The sequence below is a fragment of the Mus musculus genome, chromosome X, assembly GCF_000001635.26.
Source record: "Mus musculus strain C57BL/6J chromosome X, GRCm38.p6 C57BL/6J".
NCBI lineage: Eukaryota > Metazoa > Chordata > Mammalia > Rodentia > Muridae > Mus > Mus musculus.
Window position 1 is genome coordinate 157,831,243 of NC_000086.7, and position 18,776 is coordinate 157,850,018.

The window sequence follows — 18,776 nt, forward strand, 5'->3', positions numbered from 1 at the left end:
GAAATACATCAATTGGACTCTGCAAACAACAATGGGGAATGGATTCTTGGTACTTGTTTGGGAAGAGAATTATATTCTTTTAAAAACTGGACAATGATGTCCCCGTGGAAACAGTTGTTTTTTCTACAACACAGCTGTGTAATGAGCACAGAAGGTTGGGAAAGGTTAAAGTACAGATGATAGAGAAGGCTAGACATAGTACTATTAGTCACCAGTCAGTTCTGAGTGGCAGTTGTTCTTATACAACCAGAAAGCACTTTGAGGCTTCTGGGCTAATCATATCAAGTATGTGGGACACTATTTTTGTCCCAAAGGGCAATTGTCATTTGCATCGAGACCACAGGACTATTTTTATGAATACTGATTTACTATCTTGTCACGGAGAACAATTTCTTTATGTGTAAGGTGACAAACTTTTAGTGGATTTACTATCTTTGTAAGTTTTATATTAAAGGTGATTAAATAACCTAAGGTTAGTACTATAACTCGAATTGTTTTATAGTTTAAAACACTAGCTATTTCAATCCAGGCCTTTATATTAAACAACTTGCTATATCTAATTTTGTAGAACTAGGGAGGAGGGGAAGGCAGCTTGTTGTATTAGAAAAGATTTTACAAGTTAGCTTTTAGTTTTTTCCTTTGCAGCCAATTAGTTATTTAATAATTAAAAACCATGTATTCTCTTTTAGGCAAAATAACACTTAAACATTACCATTAAGGCAACTGTTTCTCAGAAGGAAAAAAAATTAATTTTAACAAGTAAAATCCCTTTCTTTAAAGAGGACCAAGCAATTGGATATATCTACATTGATACAGTTTTCTATTCTTTTTAGATCAGGTAAATCCTGTACTTATAAATTAAGTGTGTCCAGTGGCTATAACTGTCAATTCTTTTACAACGGTAAAGCTTACTTCCATAAGGCCGTGATGGAAATACTTAAAGCTAATGTTTATTCTACACCTGTTTTTTTCTGAGTACTTCTGCCATATTCAGTAGTTTAGTAAGAACTATATGACAGTGGTTGTCTGTTCAGGATACGATAGATTTAAAAAAATTTTTTTTTCTAGTGATGAAGAGTTCAAATGACAGAACACTGGCCTCCCTAGCACTGCTTTCCTAAGCTCTAAGAAAGGAGGGTTCTTTGAGAGGCAAACACAGAAATGATTGACAGAATTCAGATTTACCCACAGAATTTAGAAAATGTAACCAATAAAAGTGGAAGTCTAAGGCAGAAATTTATAATAGGGACAGTTTCAAAGCCAAACTAAGGGATTTTATTTGAAAATTAATACATAGTCACCACACTCATTGAGGGACCCCCCTAAAATTCTCCAGATCATAAAGTTTTACTAGGATTTAAACAGGGAGCATGATCCAATAGAATTTCATTAATATTAAATGCCAATAAAATAAATATGACTTATTTCTATATACCAAGAACTACCATTCTTTAGTTATCCTTAAAACACATGAAAATGTTTGGAGAACAGAGGCAGTTCTAAGGCAGATCAATGTGATTTTTATTCACAACACAAATTTCATTTGTGAGAAATAAGCATAGATTTTTTTCATTAGAAAGATATTTGCTATCAAGCATACTTAGCAAATTATTTAGCTTTCTAAAAAGATCTGGTACCAACTGGTAATATTTTTATTTTTAAGCAATTTATATTTTTACAGGTATTCATATTATGCAATACCACACACTGCAGCAACAGGAAGAAAAACATTTCATAATACAATATTAAATTACTTTTTCACCGCACAGTATGAAATATCCATTAATTAGCATTAAAATCATTACAGTGTATCTTACCCAACTAAAGGAAATTTCACATCTACCACAGAAGAAAAATAAGCAATATTGAGCCACAGGGGGCCCAGTTACATAGTATTATTAAATAATATCTGAAGCTAGTTTGAAAGACATCCAGACAAAATACTTTTTCAAATATGGAAAACCACAGCCTATAGATTGGAATATTCTACAGAAAAAGAATAGCTCATTCCAGCTTATGAGGCAACATCACTTCTATGTAAGTGCCAAGGAAAAGGAGAAAGTTAGGAGTTTTCACTGAGGAATCTAATAAAGCCTGGCATGAGCAATTTCCTTCATTCGTGTCACTGAAAGCAGTCTGCCTTACACCTGAATATGCTTTAATAATAGAATAAACATAGTGAGTTTCAGCGCAGGGTGTGTACACCTTGCCTTAATAGATTACACTTAATTTAGTACAATACAGCATGTCAAATTTTAAAAATGCAAATACACTTAACACAGAATCTGCTTCCGCTGCTTTGCCTTAACCGTTAAGAGTCCATTAAACAGATAAATTATTAAATAAATAAATTAAATTATTGGTGCTGATCCCTCTCTTCCTGATGTCAGGAGAACACAACTGAGGTGTCGCCACAGAGCCCTTCCCCACGCAAGACCCTTTTACCCTCTGTTCTCCCATAAAAAGGGCAGTTTTCGGCTACCGTGTTCCATCTTGATTGGTTTTGATCTTATGCTAGTCCCACTGTCGAAAGCTCGAATTCTTCTTAAGAGTGGCCTGCCCCTCTTAATATCCCTTTATGGAGGCCCCAAATCCACAACACTTGATGATCTAAGCTTTTTACAAGTCTGTTTTCTGTTATAAACATCAAGGACGAGGCCATTTTAGTTGCTTGCAAGAGGTTGATGTTGAGTCTGCGCCGTGCCACCTCTCTTCCATCTAAATTCTCTAAACATTAGCTTATCAATCTGTGATTCCAATGGGTTGAGTGCCAACAGAAGTGGATCCGATTTGGCATGGAGAGGTTCTACCAACTCTCGCAGTGTATTAGCCTAATATAATAAAGCAGTGATACAATATGATGAAAGACCTGCGAGTGCCATTATTCCAAAGCACATCAGTATTTGTATTAGAAATACCATCATGCAGTACCCATGAAGAGAAACTAGAAAAAAATATGTCTAGAATTGCATATGGTTTTAATACTATAATGTCTTTCTGTTGGCATGCAAGTCTACTTGGTCATAAATGGGACCAATTTTGATTTAGTTTGTTTGGAATGCCAAGCTTCCAATCATATACAATAACAAACAGACAAATCTTTTCCCACCTCTAACTTGCACACACATACACACACATCTATGGTTTGAATCAGAAAAGTTGGCTATTCTCCACACAGATGCAAAACCATCAGTCTTTTTAAAAAATCCAAATGTATTTCTAAATGTTTCCTCCTTTTCACTCAGTCAGAAAGTATGAAGAAGGGTTTTCTGGTCTTTGACCAGAATGCTGTCTTATTACCTTCACACAAACGCTACTGTCTTGACTCAGAGGAAGTAGCCTAGCTAGTACTATTCTGATGAGGAGGCAACACAGTAAATGACACAAAGTGAAAAGAAATGAAAAGCTACAACAATAAGCATGACAAAAAGATGATTTTATATCTGTGCCTTAGCCACACACCAAGGAGTTTAGAAACTGGAAGAGAATAATGTTTTTGAATGATGGGAAAAGTGAGGACAAGTTCAGATATAATCTAGTCTCTCTTTTTGTTCATTTTTATTTCGTATCTTCAGGAATTCAAATGTCAGCAGGCACATATTAGCAATGTTTGTCATCTGTAACATAAGGTCGAATTTTATCTGCTGCATCGTGTCAATGTATTTAGATATATACCCAGAACAAAGGGAGAGAAAGATTAGAGAAAGCATTCTGTCTATTGCTACATCCTATAGAAAATGCAAAGGGGAAATAACTGATATATAGAAAATGAAAGAGTATATTTCAATAACCAGAAGAAGCAATTATTTATCACATCACACTATGTGCAGAAAGGGAGATGAGAACTAAGTAATTTTTCTATGTAGGTCAAGTGAAATAACATGTAATACCTCATCATTTAAAAGATTATAATGCTGGAAACCTATTTCTAGGTCCTATCACTGTTTAATAAGTATTGTCTGGTATGGGCTTTCAAGCTCGAAAAATCAGAGGCAATCTAACCTGGAGTATAAAGTCATATCTCAATTTAAACTGTCCTGAATTTTCTATATAATTATTTTCTAAGTTTTGGACACATTCATCATTTCCTTGTAGAAATAATATTCCATGGATATTTCATTCCTAGGCTATCCCCTAATGCACATTTACTTCATACTAAACTTAACTAGAACCCTAGTAATCAAATGGGGTTAATTATGCAATATTGTTTCTATGAGATTACTGGATTTTATACAAGACACTGAAAAATATCTCCCTAGTTTAGAAAAGATTATGGGGGAGAAGCACTATTTCACAATGGTAGGAGCTCATTACCAGTCTGTTAATATTAGCATAAAAGAAAGTAACTCCCTAAGGAAAGGTATCTATCTCCCCAACTATTTGTGGTACCCACCACTGACTAGAGACTCTTAAGGATGGAGGAGTTCATTAAGCACTCATTTCTAGGTGGTGCTTCTCACCTACTGGATCAGGATTTCAGAGTATGGAATGCTGGAATTTGCAGTTTACACAAGTGATGTCTTTTCTACTCACTGCAGTTTGAGATCTACTTTAGGACAGTTGGACTGGCACAGGGTACCAGATGGGTAGAATTGGTTGAACTAATATCAATGGCTACCCTATAAATACAAGTAGTTTCTAAGTCATGGGCCTTGAGGGGGAGATGTTATTAGCATTTAATTGCAGTCCTTCCATCAGTGGAACACTATCGCTCAGCTAAGTCAAGTTCAAGATTTTTGCTGAAGAAGGTGTTGGACATATCTGGGTCTCCTGAAATTATGAAAAACGAAAAAGGTCTTGATAAGCTTATTGAATAAATTCTCAATTGCTAAGATTTTTTTTTATAGTATAGAGTAGGGGAAGGGAGTCAAGAGGGGAGCAGAGGCAGGGGAAAGCAGAGACAAGGAGAGAGTAGAGAAGCAGAGGCCGGCCATGGCCACATTGGGGGGGAGGGAATGGGTAGAAAGGGGGAGCAAGGGGGCAAGAGGCAAGAGAACAAGGAGGAGGGGGTAAAGCAGCCCCTTTTATAGTGGGCCAAGCCTACCTGGCTGTTGCCAGATAACTGTGGGGAGGAACATACCTGGCTGCTGTCAGGAACTGTGGGGGTGGAGTTTAGACAGAATATCAACATTCCCCCATTTTGGTTTAGTTAAAAAAGAAAAAAATTAGAAAGAGGTGATAGTGAAGCAGGAATAGGGTCATTGTGATATCTGGCTGCTTCATGCTGGCATTGGGGCGACTTGTCTCTGGGGAACCTAGAGGAATGGGCATGGCCGGCGTTGGTCCAGTCTTAGGAGAGTTAGCTGTTTCCTTGCTGTCCAGGGTCTGTGGAGCCATCTGAAATTTATGTCGAGTAAAATAATTTCTATTTATTTTTGAGGCAAATAGAACAACTACAAAGATACTCCTAGACTCAGCCCAATTGAACCAATTGTATGGTTAGATATGTGCATTATGGATGTAAACTAAAAGCACTGGCCATCCAGTTCAACAGGTAAAGGCACAAAGGGCTAAAGGTGTGTGCCTCACCTACAAGCGTAACATCATCTCAAACATAAAAAGACCCACTTCAGAGTGAGACTACCCTATAAGTCTAACTTTGACACTGAGAAACATTGTGGTCTGAGAACATAGAACACATTATCAACTAACCAGGGATCATAGGGGCTCATAGAGACTGAAGCGAGAATCAGGGAGCCAGTTTAGGTCTGACCTGAGCCCTCTGCATATATGTTATAGTTGTGTTGCTTGGTGTTTTATGAGACTCCTAACAGGGAGTGGGGGCTGTTTCTGACATTTTTGCTTGCTTTTGGGACTCTTTTCCTCTTACTCAGCTGTCTAGTCTAGCCTTAATAGGCTATGTGCCTAGACTTACTGTAACTTGTTATGCCATGTTTGATGGATATTCTTAGGAGGCCTGCCCCTTTTTTGAAGGGAAACAGAGGAAGAGTGGATCTGGGGGAGAAGGTAGATTCGGGAGAGACTGGGAGGAGAGGAGGGAAGGGAAACTGACGTTAGAAGTAATATATAAGAGAAGAATAAATAAATAAATAACCATAAATGTGATTCCTCCATTATCATCTATTACTATTTTTAGATACTTCATTTGAGTAATGGAGAGATTTTCATAATTAATGAATACTTATTTTAAAATAAAGTCTTTAGTTTCTGCTGGAATCGCTAAAGTAGCATAGTGGCTAAATTGTGAGTGACGAACCCACTACATGGAAAGCAAAACTTCCTCGATACTTTCTAGAGAAGAATAATGTATATTTTAAATGTTAGAGATTTAAACTTTATAGTGACTTTATGTTTCTATCAAAAGGAAGTAATTAGATAATGTGATGTTTGGTGTGAAATAACTTAGTGATGAGAACTGAAAGTCTGGTGAATACATGAGTCACTCCACACTTTATGTGTCAACATGTATGGCTTTGCCAAAGTGAAAAAACTGGAATTATCAATATTTAAGTTTGTTTGTTTGTTCCTATTTATTTATTTATTTATTTGTCCTGGCTGTCCTGGAACTTGCTCTGTAGACCAGGTTGGCCACAAACTCAGAGATCCACCTGTCTCTGCCTCAGGGATAAAAGCTACTGCCACCTGGCTTAAGTTTGTTTCTAAATCATTTCATTTAATAGTTCCAGTCCTACTATGATACTTCTTTTTAAGACCTCATAAGTACTTTGAAATGAAGTTTTTCTTGACCTGAACTTCAGTCCACTTAAATGATCAGGTGGTAAAAATGTCTTTAAAGTCCTGATTACATTTTCATCTCAGAAGCTACTGAATATGACCATCGCACTTGACTTGGTTTCTCCAAGAAATTGCAGTAGGATAACAGCTAAGTTAACTGGGGAGATGGGGTACTGAAGTAAAATGTTATATGTCTTCTTTTTATGTTCTTTGACCAATTTGCTGATGAGATAACTTGAACTTTATATAGTAAATGTTGAAGCTGTGGAAAGCATAGCTTTCCTGCCCATCTTCATTAGTGGCAGTCAGTGGCTGAACTTGGTAATTATTCAAAACATAGTTTAAAAATAAAGGAATATGTTTGTCTTTTCTAACTCAACAGCAGTATCTTTCCAAGTACTATCTAATAGATATACCCTATAGCTATTTCTTTGGGCTCTCCTTCACCTCTGTGGCACAAGGACTGTATCCAGAGTCTCATGAATGGTAAATGTGCAGTCTACCTCTGAGCTACCTTCTCAGCCCGACTCTACTCTATGCTTATTCTCATACTGAATTTTAAACTATCCTCAAAGTTCTGCCATATGGTAAGAGCACTATTATTTTTAAATAATGTCATTCAGTGTCAGCTCCAGCATCATGTCATTCTAGGAAAGCAAAGGGCTGCAGGGGGAGGGGGGCACTTAATCTGAAAGTTGCTGAAATTGAACTTATTTTCAACAAGAACATAACAGGTGGTGGGGGGGCAGCAGTGAAAATATTGTAGGAGAGTAAGAAAAGCAGTTTTTCATACTCTTAAAATCTAAAGATTACTTCCTCTCAAACTACATGCTGCCTTGATTGTAGAACTTAGGAATGAGTTTTTGCTTACTGTTTTTGAGAGAGGAATTCTTAAAACATAGCAATATTGATTTTCCCTTTTCAATAACTTCTAAATGTTAATGCTTTATTAATAACCTCCTTGGCATGCCAGTCTGACATTTGGGATCATTTACTCATTAACAACTCTGGCAAGGAGATCAGCTGCTTTGGGGGCACTGCCAATTGAGTTTCAGGACCATCAAAAATATCTTCTCCAGCAAAGCAAGTGCCAAGAACAAGCAGAAAATTCAAGAACATGTCACTTTTCACTAATATTTTTCTTTACTTCAAATCTGTTATATAGCTAATGTAACATTTTCATATACTTTTTATATTCTAATCTATAATTATTATATCATAAAGCTCCTTTGTTTAAATAGTTTCACGATTCAACATTGAAATTCTATTTTAGTGATATGTATTATGTCCTTTCCATGAAACTATGTGGTAAAAATCACTGCGAAACTGTAGAGATAAGAAATGTACCATGGATGAAACCAATTAGCACAACTGTTCATCTTAATTAAAAACCTGAGTTAATGAGTATTCATATTCAATTTTATCTGTCTTAAAAATGAATGGTTATTAGATTTTATACCAGTAAACTCATCTAGTATTTGGGATAGAAAAGTACAGAGTCTAGCAACCTATGGGGAGTATTCCATTTAAAATATTACATTATATATGAGTTTCATTTCTCCTTCTGAACAATATTGTATAGAACTGCTCTTATAAAGAAAATTAAAGTTTACTTAAATGTTACAAAGATGCAGACTCTCAGTGTTCTTAGGTAAACATATGAATGGCTTTAGAGCTATTGTTTGAGGCTGCCATGCCTGTGTTTAACATTTATTATCACATGTTGAATTTTACACTCATCAGGATAATTACAGAAAAGTGGACTCATACATGAGCTTAACTAAGGTGAGAGTTCCTTTTATAAAATTCAAAAATTTGAAATGTCAGAAGGTTCTCCTAAACTTAAAATGTAATTTGTATTGAAACATGAAAGAAATTTAATCTTAGTACATTTGTTTCTTGTCTGTAAATTAATCAATTTTATAGTGGTTTATGGGGTTGCATGTAATACATTTCAAAAAACAAGAACTCTGTATTTCACTGATTTAAATATTTCTATGCATTAGATTTTATTTATAAAAGACTATGCTGCCTTCTCTAGCATAAAAATAGGCAACTATTAAGGAAAAAGGCTGTTTCAAGTCATTTTGTATTGCATAGGGATATGCAAAAAGGGGTGTTATTTGGGATTTCCAAATTTCATTTAAAACTTCATTACCAGTTGGTTTGATTACTTTGTGGGGTAAGGGAAAAGCAAACCAATGATAGCTATGGAGCAGTTTACCAAAGAACTCCATGACAGTGGTCTTATTTATTTTATGTGTCTATGTGTTTATGTTATTAGCATCATTATTATATATATAAATATAAAAACACACATAGGACTACAGTTTAAGAGTTCTTTGATACATATATACATACTACTATCACAAATGTCTGTATGTACACATATACACATACACATATATGAACACATTGTAAAACATACCGGTTTTTATATTTTTGAAGAGCTACTTCATCAGACATCAACATATGATGTTATATCTAAATTTATTATGAAATATTACATCAACCTCTTCTTAAATCCATGAATACTACTAATCAAGTTTCTAGAACAATGTATCTCTTGATTTGGTTAAGGGCACAAGTAATCTAAAAGACATCAATCTTGGATTTTGAAGCAATTCAGAAAATCTCAAACTTAATTAAAAGTAGCTTCAAACCACCAACAAGTAGTATATCAATCACATGTGCTTAGTACTATTTAGGAAGGCTGTCAAATAGTTTAAAGTAAGACATTATTTCTCGGCAATTGACTTAAGCAGAGTACACACCATGAATAGACATAAAACCAGAACCTGGCTAAAAAAAAAATATATCAGGATGACATTTTTTTCTTCCTTATTGTAAATCTTCAGTACAACACTAGAGAGCCCATTTTCCCCTTTGTGGAAAATCAATAGATATCTCAAAAGTATAAGTAGCAACTTTTCTTTAATAATATATTTTAATTAAAGAAGGCCTTGACAACCAAGACTTTAGTTTTAGCCATACTAGCAATGATTACTGATCTTACTGTGTGGGCAGATTGGTTACCATGGTGACAAAAAAGTCATCCTGGGAAGTATACACTACATTACATTGCTCCCCATAGAAAAAGTCCATCTGAAATCAAATGCAGCGTCTAGATTTAGTATGGCCAAACCTTGAAGTTCCAAAGAACTGATACTTTGCCTCAGGAGTTGCTAAAGCAACTTACCAAAAAAGGTGAGTTACAGACACCCACACCATATTGTCATTAAGATGTCAGATCTAGTCTTGTGTGGTGGCAACTATATGCAATTTCAGCACTTGGAAGGTGATGGCAGAAGGATCTCTGGACTTTTCAGGCCTAGGGTATGGTATACAATGAGACCCTGCCATTTTATTTTTAAAGACATTTCCCTTGGATAAAATTTCTCATTTGTGATGGATTCTCTTGATAAGACTTCTTCACACTCTTAAGCACGTGCCTTATGTGCTCTTTTCAATGTTTTAAAACTCTTGTCTGACCAGTGAGTACTGCACGAGATAGGTGCATATATTTGTTATTGGCATTATTTAAATGTCAAATACTAACATTCATGAAGTTTCTCACTTCGGCTTACTTACTGCTACCTGGCAGGCTATTTAATGAGTGCTATATTAGCTAACAGATTCCCCTAGGAGGCATGCTCTAAGCATACATTATACTGTTAAATTCTCATTCCCTACTTGTTGGTATTGGTTTTAGCAGGTTAGTTTATCTCCATAGATAAATGGTAATGTTCAATGGAGGGAGGAGCAGATCTTAAATTTAAATAATTAGAACAGTTTTCTAAATGGCCTCTCCACACTTATTCTTCTTTATCAATATATCTACTTTGCTGAAGAGGGGTCTTTCTGATACGTATATTGGATTATATTATATGTTTATATGTATCTACTGAAACCCTTATGTTCTTTAAGAGATCATGCAAACCTTCAGGCATGGCATGTTAGGATCTTCAGAATTTAGTTCCAAGACAATTCTTCTCATAGTTCTACTTGTCTATACTCCCAGGCCAAATGTCTCTAGATTATTTTTGTTTTATCTGTATCTATGTTTGCTGACAATATTTTAAACTTTTAAAATTATGTCCTAGTGTATATGTTTGTGTACATGAGTGTCAATGCTTGTTGAGGTCAAAGGATTTCCCTGGAGCAGGCAGTTATGAGCTACCCAATATGTGGGTTCTGGAAACCGGACTCGGTTTGTCTCAAAGACCAGTACACACTCATCTCCCTTGTTCCAATTTTAATTTTTTCAAACCACATAAAAAGATCCTTCATTTTCTTTCTTTGAGGTGAAATCATCTAGCTTAAATGTGAGGCCCTGTGTGTGAAATGTTACAGGGTAGAGCTAAATGAGCTCTTTACATTCTTTCACTGAAATTAAATTATTATTAAGTGCTCAATTTTAAGAATACTTGGGATACTATACTATTAGAATGTTTTTGCTTTTCTATTAGATGATAAATTCACTTTGCAATTTAAGGTTGATTTTCTAGTACTTGCTAGAGTAGAGACTTAGGACACGGGTGGGTGCCTCCAAAAATATTACTTGATTGTATTAAATTACCAAACTGTTTTCATTCAATATTAAAGGCCATGGGGTACAAGTTGTACATTAAATACCCATCTTAAAGTACTGCTTGGAATATTATACCTCAGTAGAATTTCAACTGAAGTAAGAAAATATGCTTTAAAATCTTAAATGTGAAGTATATGGCAGAAGTGAAATTTTGGGGAAGATAAGAGTCTGAAATCACAAGTGTTATTTTTGGTTTCCTATGTCAAGGAAGAATGACTTAGGTCTTATGTGAAGTAATAATATAACCACTACTATAGGGATTTCCTTTGAATGGACTATGGTGCCAAGTTATTTATATGTCATTAATATTAGGAATAGATAAAATGATAGAAGGCAAATAAGTTATCAATACAGCTCACAAATAAATATTCTGTAATGGCTCTTTCTTTATTAACAGAGGCTGATTAAAAACAGGAAATATCTTAAGTACATTGCTGCCTTGGGGCGGCTGTTGATAGGCAAATGCTTGATAGGGTAGGCTTATTGCTATATTTGCAACTTGGTCCTTTAACTAGTTTTTGAGTGGCTCCTTTCCCTTTAATGCTGTATGAAACAGGAAAATAGGTATCATTGTAACATAAGCATTAGTTATTATAAGAACTTTAAATGTCATAGTATAAACCTACTTACATCTTTTTTCCCCTAAACTACCATGCCAGACTGGATGTTGCCATGTTCATGCCTTGATGATAATGGGCTGAACCTATGAACCTATAAGCCAGTCCCAAATAAATGTTGTTCTTATGAGAAAAAAATGTAACAGAGTAGTCAAGTTTCATTCATATGTTTGAGCCATTTACTTATTCATTCATTACTTTTCAGTTTTCGTAGTATAACATGCTTTTTATAAAAATTGGGTTCAGATAATTTTAAGTCTACATTATCAGTTTTTAATCATTAATAAGATCTGATTTCTTATGTCACTGGTTCAATTACAGTTTTTCTAAAACTCCAATATTTTAATTAGCCATAATTAAAAAACCATAATAATTAGTATTCTTTTGAATTTAATTTTTTGCAATAGTACAGATAATTGCTTAAAAAGTGTTCACTAATGTGATTACAGAGATGGCTTAGTGGTCAAGAGTGGTTAAAATGACTACTCTTCCAGATGATATCATTTGGCTTCCAGCACCTGTATCAGAGGACTCCCATTCTCCTGTACTCTAGCTAAATGAAATACATTGTCCTCTTTTGTTCTATCTGGGCACCTTCACTTATATATACATATTCCCCCATATATACACATATGTGTAAAATATATAATAAAACTAAATCTTTACATAAAAGTAAGAATTCTTATTCTATAATACTTAAGCTTAATGGTCACTTGCACTTTGATTTAATTGGGTTACACAGTCACCTGAATTATGAGCTACTGGGGGTAATGCACAATTATGTCAGACAGTCTCAATTTAAGACAAGCTCTGGCTTTAGAAATCAAGCAATAAGCCGAATAAAAGTTTGGTCAAGTATATTAATATAACAAGTTTCTAACTGCAATGAAACACGTCATGATGGAAAACTTGGGAACACTATTCTTTTTCACATCATAAAAATTCCAGATTGCTCCTAGTGTTTACCGATAATAATTCTGCCATTACAGGAAAAAGTTTCATCATTTTAGTGCCTCCACACTCCACTGAAATAGTTTATCAACTGGTTAAAGATACCTTGTCTGATATCAGTGACCTTAATATGCAAAAAGTAGTTCTGAGTATCAGCAGTGGACTTCCTTACACTTTTCAGAAACTCAAGACAGATTTTGTATCATCACTAGAATACTCTAGGGTAACGTTTGGACAATAAATCATTTGTGTGATTTGGCTGTCACATTCCATTATCAGTGTTCAGAGGTCTTTTTATTAAACTGGAAGAATAAGAAAGTCATTTGTGAACACACTGCTAAATATAATGGAGGAAGTGCTAAGATTTACCAGAACTTTAAAGCAGTATTTATTTTATTTGCCTTTTTGATCACATAACAATTTATCAGAAACCAAATTTTGGAAATCTACATATTTCTTTCCTCAACAATATACACTATTATGTACATATAATTATACACATATATTATATGTATGATATTCTTTAAAATGATTTTATTTATTATTTATTCATTCTGGGATCTCTGACAACATATACACAGTTTTATACCCTATTTAATACATGCTTAGGGACTTAGGCAAATAATGTTTTGAAAGGCAGCTTTTTAAAATCAAGCTTACATGGTGATTTCTGACATCAGATAAGCTACATTAATAATTCAGTTGGAAAAGACATAACATTGGCTATGTTACGCAAGGCAGCTTAGAGTACAAGTATGTGCCACCAAATCTCATATCAGTCTCTGTCTTGGACTCCAAGTATTGAAAATCCATTAAACACGAGACCAGTCTCTTTACTTATGGGCAAGATAAAATTGTGTACCTTCCACCTACTGTGCTCTCTGGACTTTCAAAACTATCTTATTCGTTCTTCCATGTGACCAGATTTAAACAATTTGCCGTTTTTTCCTTTGAAATCTAATTTGCTCATTTCAGTTTCACAAAGAATATAAAATACTCAGAAATTTAAGTTTGTGTAAATACAAGGAAGAACTTTTAAAATGAAATGTCTTTTATTTTTGGATGCAGAAGCTCTGAAATCCTAAAATATTCAAACAGAGGCTTGATAATAAATTTTCTGAAATATAAAAGGCCTTTCTTTTTTTTTTTTGGGTGGGAAGGTGGATAAAAACTGTCTTAGAATTCTTAAACTTAATGGTGAGATAGTCATTATTTGTAGTTAAATATACCATGACATATTCTATGTTTACCTTAACAAAAACAACTAATGAGTTGAACCCTCCTTACTATAAATCATTTTGCAATGGACTCTGTAGTATTACCAGAGAGAAAAACTGATAGAAACACATTAAAAAAGGATACATCCTACTGATTTTCAAAGCAGCATTCAAAGTAAGTTAAAGCTTACTTCACTTAATTATTCAGCATTTGTATCGATTTATCTTTGGAACTGTAAACCCTTTCCTGCCTTCAATGCCGAGGCATGATTCTAATTAAGTTAACAAAAGCATATCATAAGCCTCAGTTCCCAAAATGCAAAAATCTATAGAAGACTTCCCAGTGACTATATACAGTGCACAAAGACAATGTAGTGCAAAAGTGAGGGATGAGGCTTGTTGTCAGATTTGCTAAACAGTTATATTAAACACACTGATTCCATGCTGTTCCTCTTTTAGGGGAAAAACATGTAAATGCCTGAATTCGACATAATTAAAGGACAATGAAAAATAGCAGACATGCCAAGGGGAAGAAGATAGAGAGTAAATTTAGCGACACTAAAATCCTAAGTTATTTTCTCGCACTAAGAATCACAGGGTACATGCTTTAAAACATCCATTTCACAGATCATAGGATAGACTTTGTGATGATAGGGTAAAGTATCACAAATTTAAGCAAAATTTGAAAAGAAAAGACATATAGAGGCATGGACGACAACATTTGGAAGGTCTCATATATTCTGTGGGTGATTTATCCAAAGGCAATAGCACAATAAAACATTAGATTTTAAAATTGTGGGTTAAAGATTTTAAATGGGGAAGAAAATTCAAAATCTTTAAAATGGGAAAGTTAAATGTTTTTGATAACACTATTTCACAATAATTATAAAATTATGAAGCATGTTCTTTCTAAATGAATGAAATATTTATCCATAGCCTGTAGAATATATCTGTAGTCTGTAGATTCTATCTACTTTATTGTGTTATACATTTGATTTGTAATTGATCAGAACCGCTGAGCAACCAGAATGCTTATTTCTAAGCCATGACTTTGAAGGAGTGAGCTAAACCAGACACAGATATTAAGGTAAACTCACCTCCAGTCTTGCAAAGTTTGCACAAATTATAAATAAATTAAAATGACAATAGACTACATTGTGCTATTTCTCTAAGAATCAATTTTGCAAAATTGTTAACTGGATATGAGAGAAAATTATTGGCACAAATTAAAAAATTCACTATGTATTTTGAATTACTAAGTTTTTCCTTTTATTTGATATTCCTCTTATTTGATATGTGAACAATAAATACCTATGAAGGAATGGGCACAAGTTTAGAGCTAGTTGGTTCATATATTTTTATAGTAAAGGAGAATTATAGGACATTTAGTTTATATATCAGTAAGTAGATCTAGACATTGAAATGTTATAGAATTCATGATTGGGAATATTAAATAATATGTAAATTATCTGAAATGACAACTTTAGCCACAGTATTAAATTACATTATAATTTCTGTGAAATAATTCAATGCATTTATATTATTGGCATACCTATATCTTGTGTTGGTATCAGAAATACATTTACATGAAACTGTCATATTATACTACATAGGAAAAAATTCTAGGATTTCTGAAATATGAAGCTTAAACATTATAACAAAGTGTCAACTTTACAGTAGAACATACACATATGGGCACTTGTCCTTTAGTGAAAAACATATTACTAAGAACCTTTTCCCATTAAAGGAGAATTCTCAGAATATAATTGAGGTGTGTGTGTGTGTGTGTGTGTGTGTGTGTGTGTGTGTCTAACTGAGAGAGAGAGAGAGAGAGAGAGAGAGAGAGAGAGAGAGAGAATGCTACCCATGGGCATAGTGTTTGTAGAGGCTGGAAGAAGATGTGAACTACTGGATGTGGGTTCTCTGGGGACTAACCTTGGGTGCTCTGGAAAAGCAGCAAGTTCTCTTAGACACTGAGCACTCTTTAGCACCCATACCCTTCTTAAGAACAAATCTTAGAATCTGGCCTGGTTGTTTTATCCCAGAGCTTTGAGATAAGCTGACAGTTTTAGAAAGTCTCCATAAAGAAGAGAAAAAAATTTAAGCCCTGAGGGATTAGATAAGCAGATAAGAGAACTTCTGATATATAAATTTAGGGTAAAGAAGGAAAAGCAGGCTGAATTTAAGGGGGGTTTCTGTACGACATGCTGGAAACTACTCCAATTGAGAAGCTAACAATAAGTCATTACTGAATTGAAAAGTCATTTGCTTTTATGAATTGTGAACATAGTAAGAAGCAACATCATGACTGAATCTGATTATCTATTTTGGCAAAAATGTAAATCATAACTTGTCTTAGCTATGATAATGGTAGGTTGTCATTCTGTTATGTGAGTTTAAATTTTACCTGGCTGCATCTTCTGCTGGTGTAACTGTGTAGCATGTAGAAGTCTTTTTTCCCCCACTGAAAACTGGTTTTATTACTTTGAACATCACTTTATTTACTAAACTACAAGAGTCATTATTAATACTTCCCCCAAACTAATTAAGATGGTACTAGGTGATAAATGACTTTTTAGGAAGACCCAAGGCTGTGAAACAAGCACACAGTTAATCTGAGTCGCCTCTTTCCATAAGCCATGGATTTTGTTGGAAGGACAATAGCCTAGAGGTGGTAAAAGATCTGTTTCTAACTAGATTATGAAAATGAATTAATCACTTCATATGTCACATAATTGTGACATTTATATTCGAAATGTAATTATACAGAAGAGGATTGTTTCACCCATAAACAATCATGCTCAATGTGACTGAAAATGGAGGGCAAAAGAGCTGTAATTCTAGTTACTAGCATCCCAGGATAAACAGGGCACACTCAACACTTGCAAATTTTGCCTTTAAGTAATGCCTAAAATAAATAGATGAACAATGTTTTGTTTTCTGGTTCATGTCTTTAGTGGTTAATAATTGTTTACAACATGTAAGGAAAAAGCGAGGCTTATGTGATTTAAAATGTACCCTCTATCAGCATTAGAATTCTAGACAGATTATTTTCCACATAATCACCAGTGTTTGTATTTCTTTACAGTTTTATACATCAGACAACATGGGATTGGGATTTCCTCCTAGATTTCCTGTGTTCTTTGCTTGTATTTACTTGTCTAAGCAGCCAAGGATGGTACCTGCAACTTTACGGAAGTGATATATTTAAACTGCTCTGCTATTCTTTGACCTTTTTCATGTTATTACTGTTTACATGTGTTCTTTGGATTTCAGCTGTAATTTCACAGATTATTTATGATGCTGTTCTTACCAAATTATTTACTTGTGTGCAAAATTTACATTAGTCTCCACTTGTTCCATCCTGCTAATCCTGCCTTTAATATAGGTTTGTATTCAAATTATATAATTTTCTTGCCTGCAAGATACCTGGATGCTCTTAAAGATAAAACATGCACCTTTGGAGCCTGACAATAACTGAACACACTGAGGGCATCTTCTCTGCACTGTATTAGTAGTCATGATCAGCCTCTCTGCCTAGATAATTCCAGGCATTGACTATGTAACTACAACATAACCTGCACAGCTCCAAAACTGCCAATGACATGCAAAGAATGTTATATTTTAAAATATAACTTTAGCATGTATTTTTTCAGAGGTTCTAGTTTGAAAAGCATAAATATTATACCGAGATAGCCTGATGTATATTGTAGTTGCATGGTAATAGATTGGATCTCTTTCTGCTCAGGCTGAAAGACTGAGATTTTGTTTTAGCTTTCTAAGACTCAGTTAATACATGTGTAAATTAAAGGAAAATGCTGATGGGTAATCTCCAAAATAGTGAAAAAGAGAGCATTATGAAACTATTAAAGAAATGAGTGCACAAAGAATGTGTAACTGGAAAGGCTATCTTATGACAGCCAAGAAGGAAATCGGCAGGATCAAGGGATAAATCTTTTGAAAATCTCACCTAAAGAACCTACCATTACAAAGGTGTAATAGACACTCTCAGCCAACTTTAAGCCCTATTAATCAAGACAGTCTTTTAGTGTTATAACAAATAATTTCTGAATTAAGTATACTTTTATATTGTCTTATACTTAAATGATTCATACCTCTTAAAAGTTGTAGAGGCTGACATAATTAATCCTTTAATTTAAGGACACTATTAAAGGCCCACACCTCAGTAAGCGTTGACAGCACTAATTGGGATAATAGGAAAGTCTTTTCCCAAATGTCAGTGAAGTAGGTCAGCATAATTAATATGCATGCTGACTTTTCAGTCAAAGGAAAACAAGACAGGTTTCATCTGTGTACTTTTAGTACCATCTATTTCAGACTAAAATGATTTCAACCTGAGAAAATTGTCACAGAATGACTCAGTTAAATAACTGAATTTCAAATAAGACAAAAGGTAGTTCAACCATGGGCACAGAGATTGCAGTCTGTTCTATGGAAGGCTAAATTTCACAACCAGGAGGAAATAAAAAATGGTTCAGGGTTATGGATTTAGGTACCTCTTGTTCCTTGAAGCTCACTGCAAACATGTATCATTACATGAGGTGAGACAAAATAAATGATATAAAAGGAGTTTGGTTAACAATACTTCCTCATGCTTAAGTTATAAAGCAGTTTATATTTTCATGTTTTCTATTACCCACTTTGGTCCCCTGCTAAGCACTTCCTATTTTTAAATTTTTAGGC

The 18,776-nt window shown here is 34.3% G+C and overlaps 1 protein-coding gene across 7 annotated transcripts in view; it reads right to left on the reverse strand.

The window, feature by feature from the left end:
• The window catches only part of Cnksr2 (connector enhancer of kinase suppressor of Ras 2), a 223,029-nt gene that overhangs the window by 9,813 nt on the left and 194,440 nt on the right, over positions 1 to 18,776 (reverse strand). For 2 of the 7 annotated variants that reach the window (XM_017318508.2, XM_030251352.1), the window contains exon 20: positions 1,501 to 2,831. The exons of 4 other annotated variants lie outside the window; for them this stretch is intronic. In XM_017318508.2, the coding sequence (XP_017173997.1) occupies positions 2,827 to 2,831 (5 nt within the window). In that variant the 3' untranslated portion in view covers positions 1,501 to 2,826. Of the gene's footprint in view, positions 1 to 1,252; positions 2,832 to 18,776 lie in introns of those variants that run through there. One more of the 7 variants, NM_001374835.1, reaches the window with a different exon arrangement.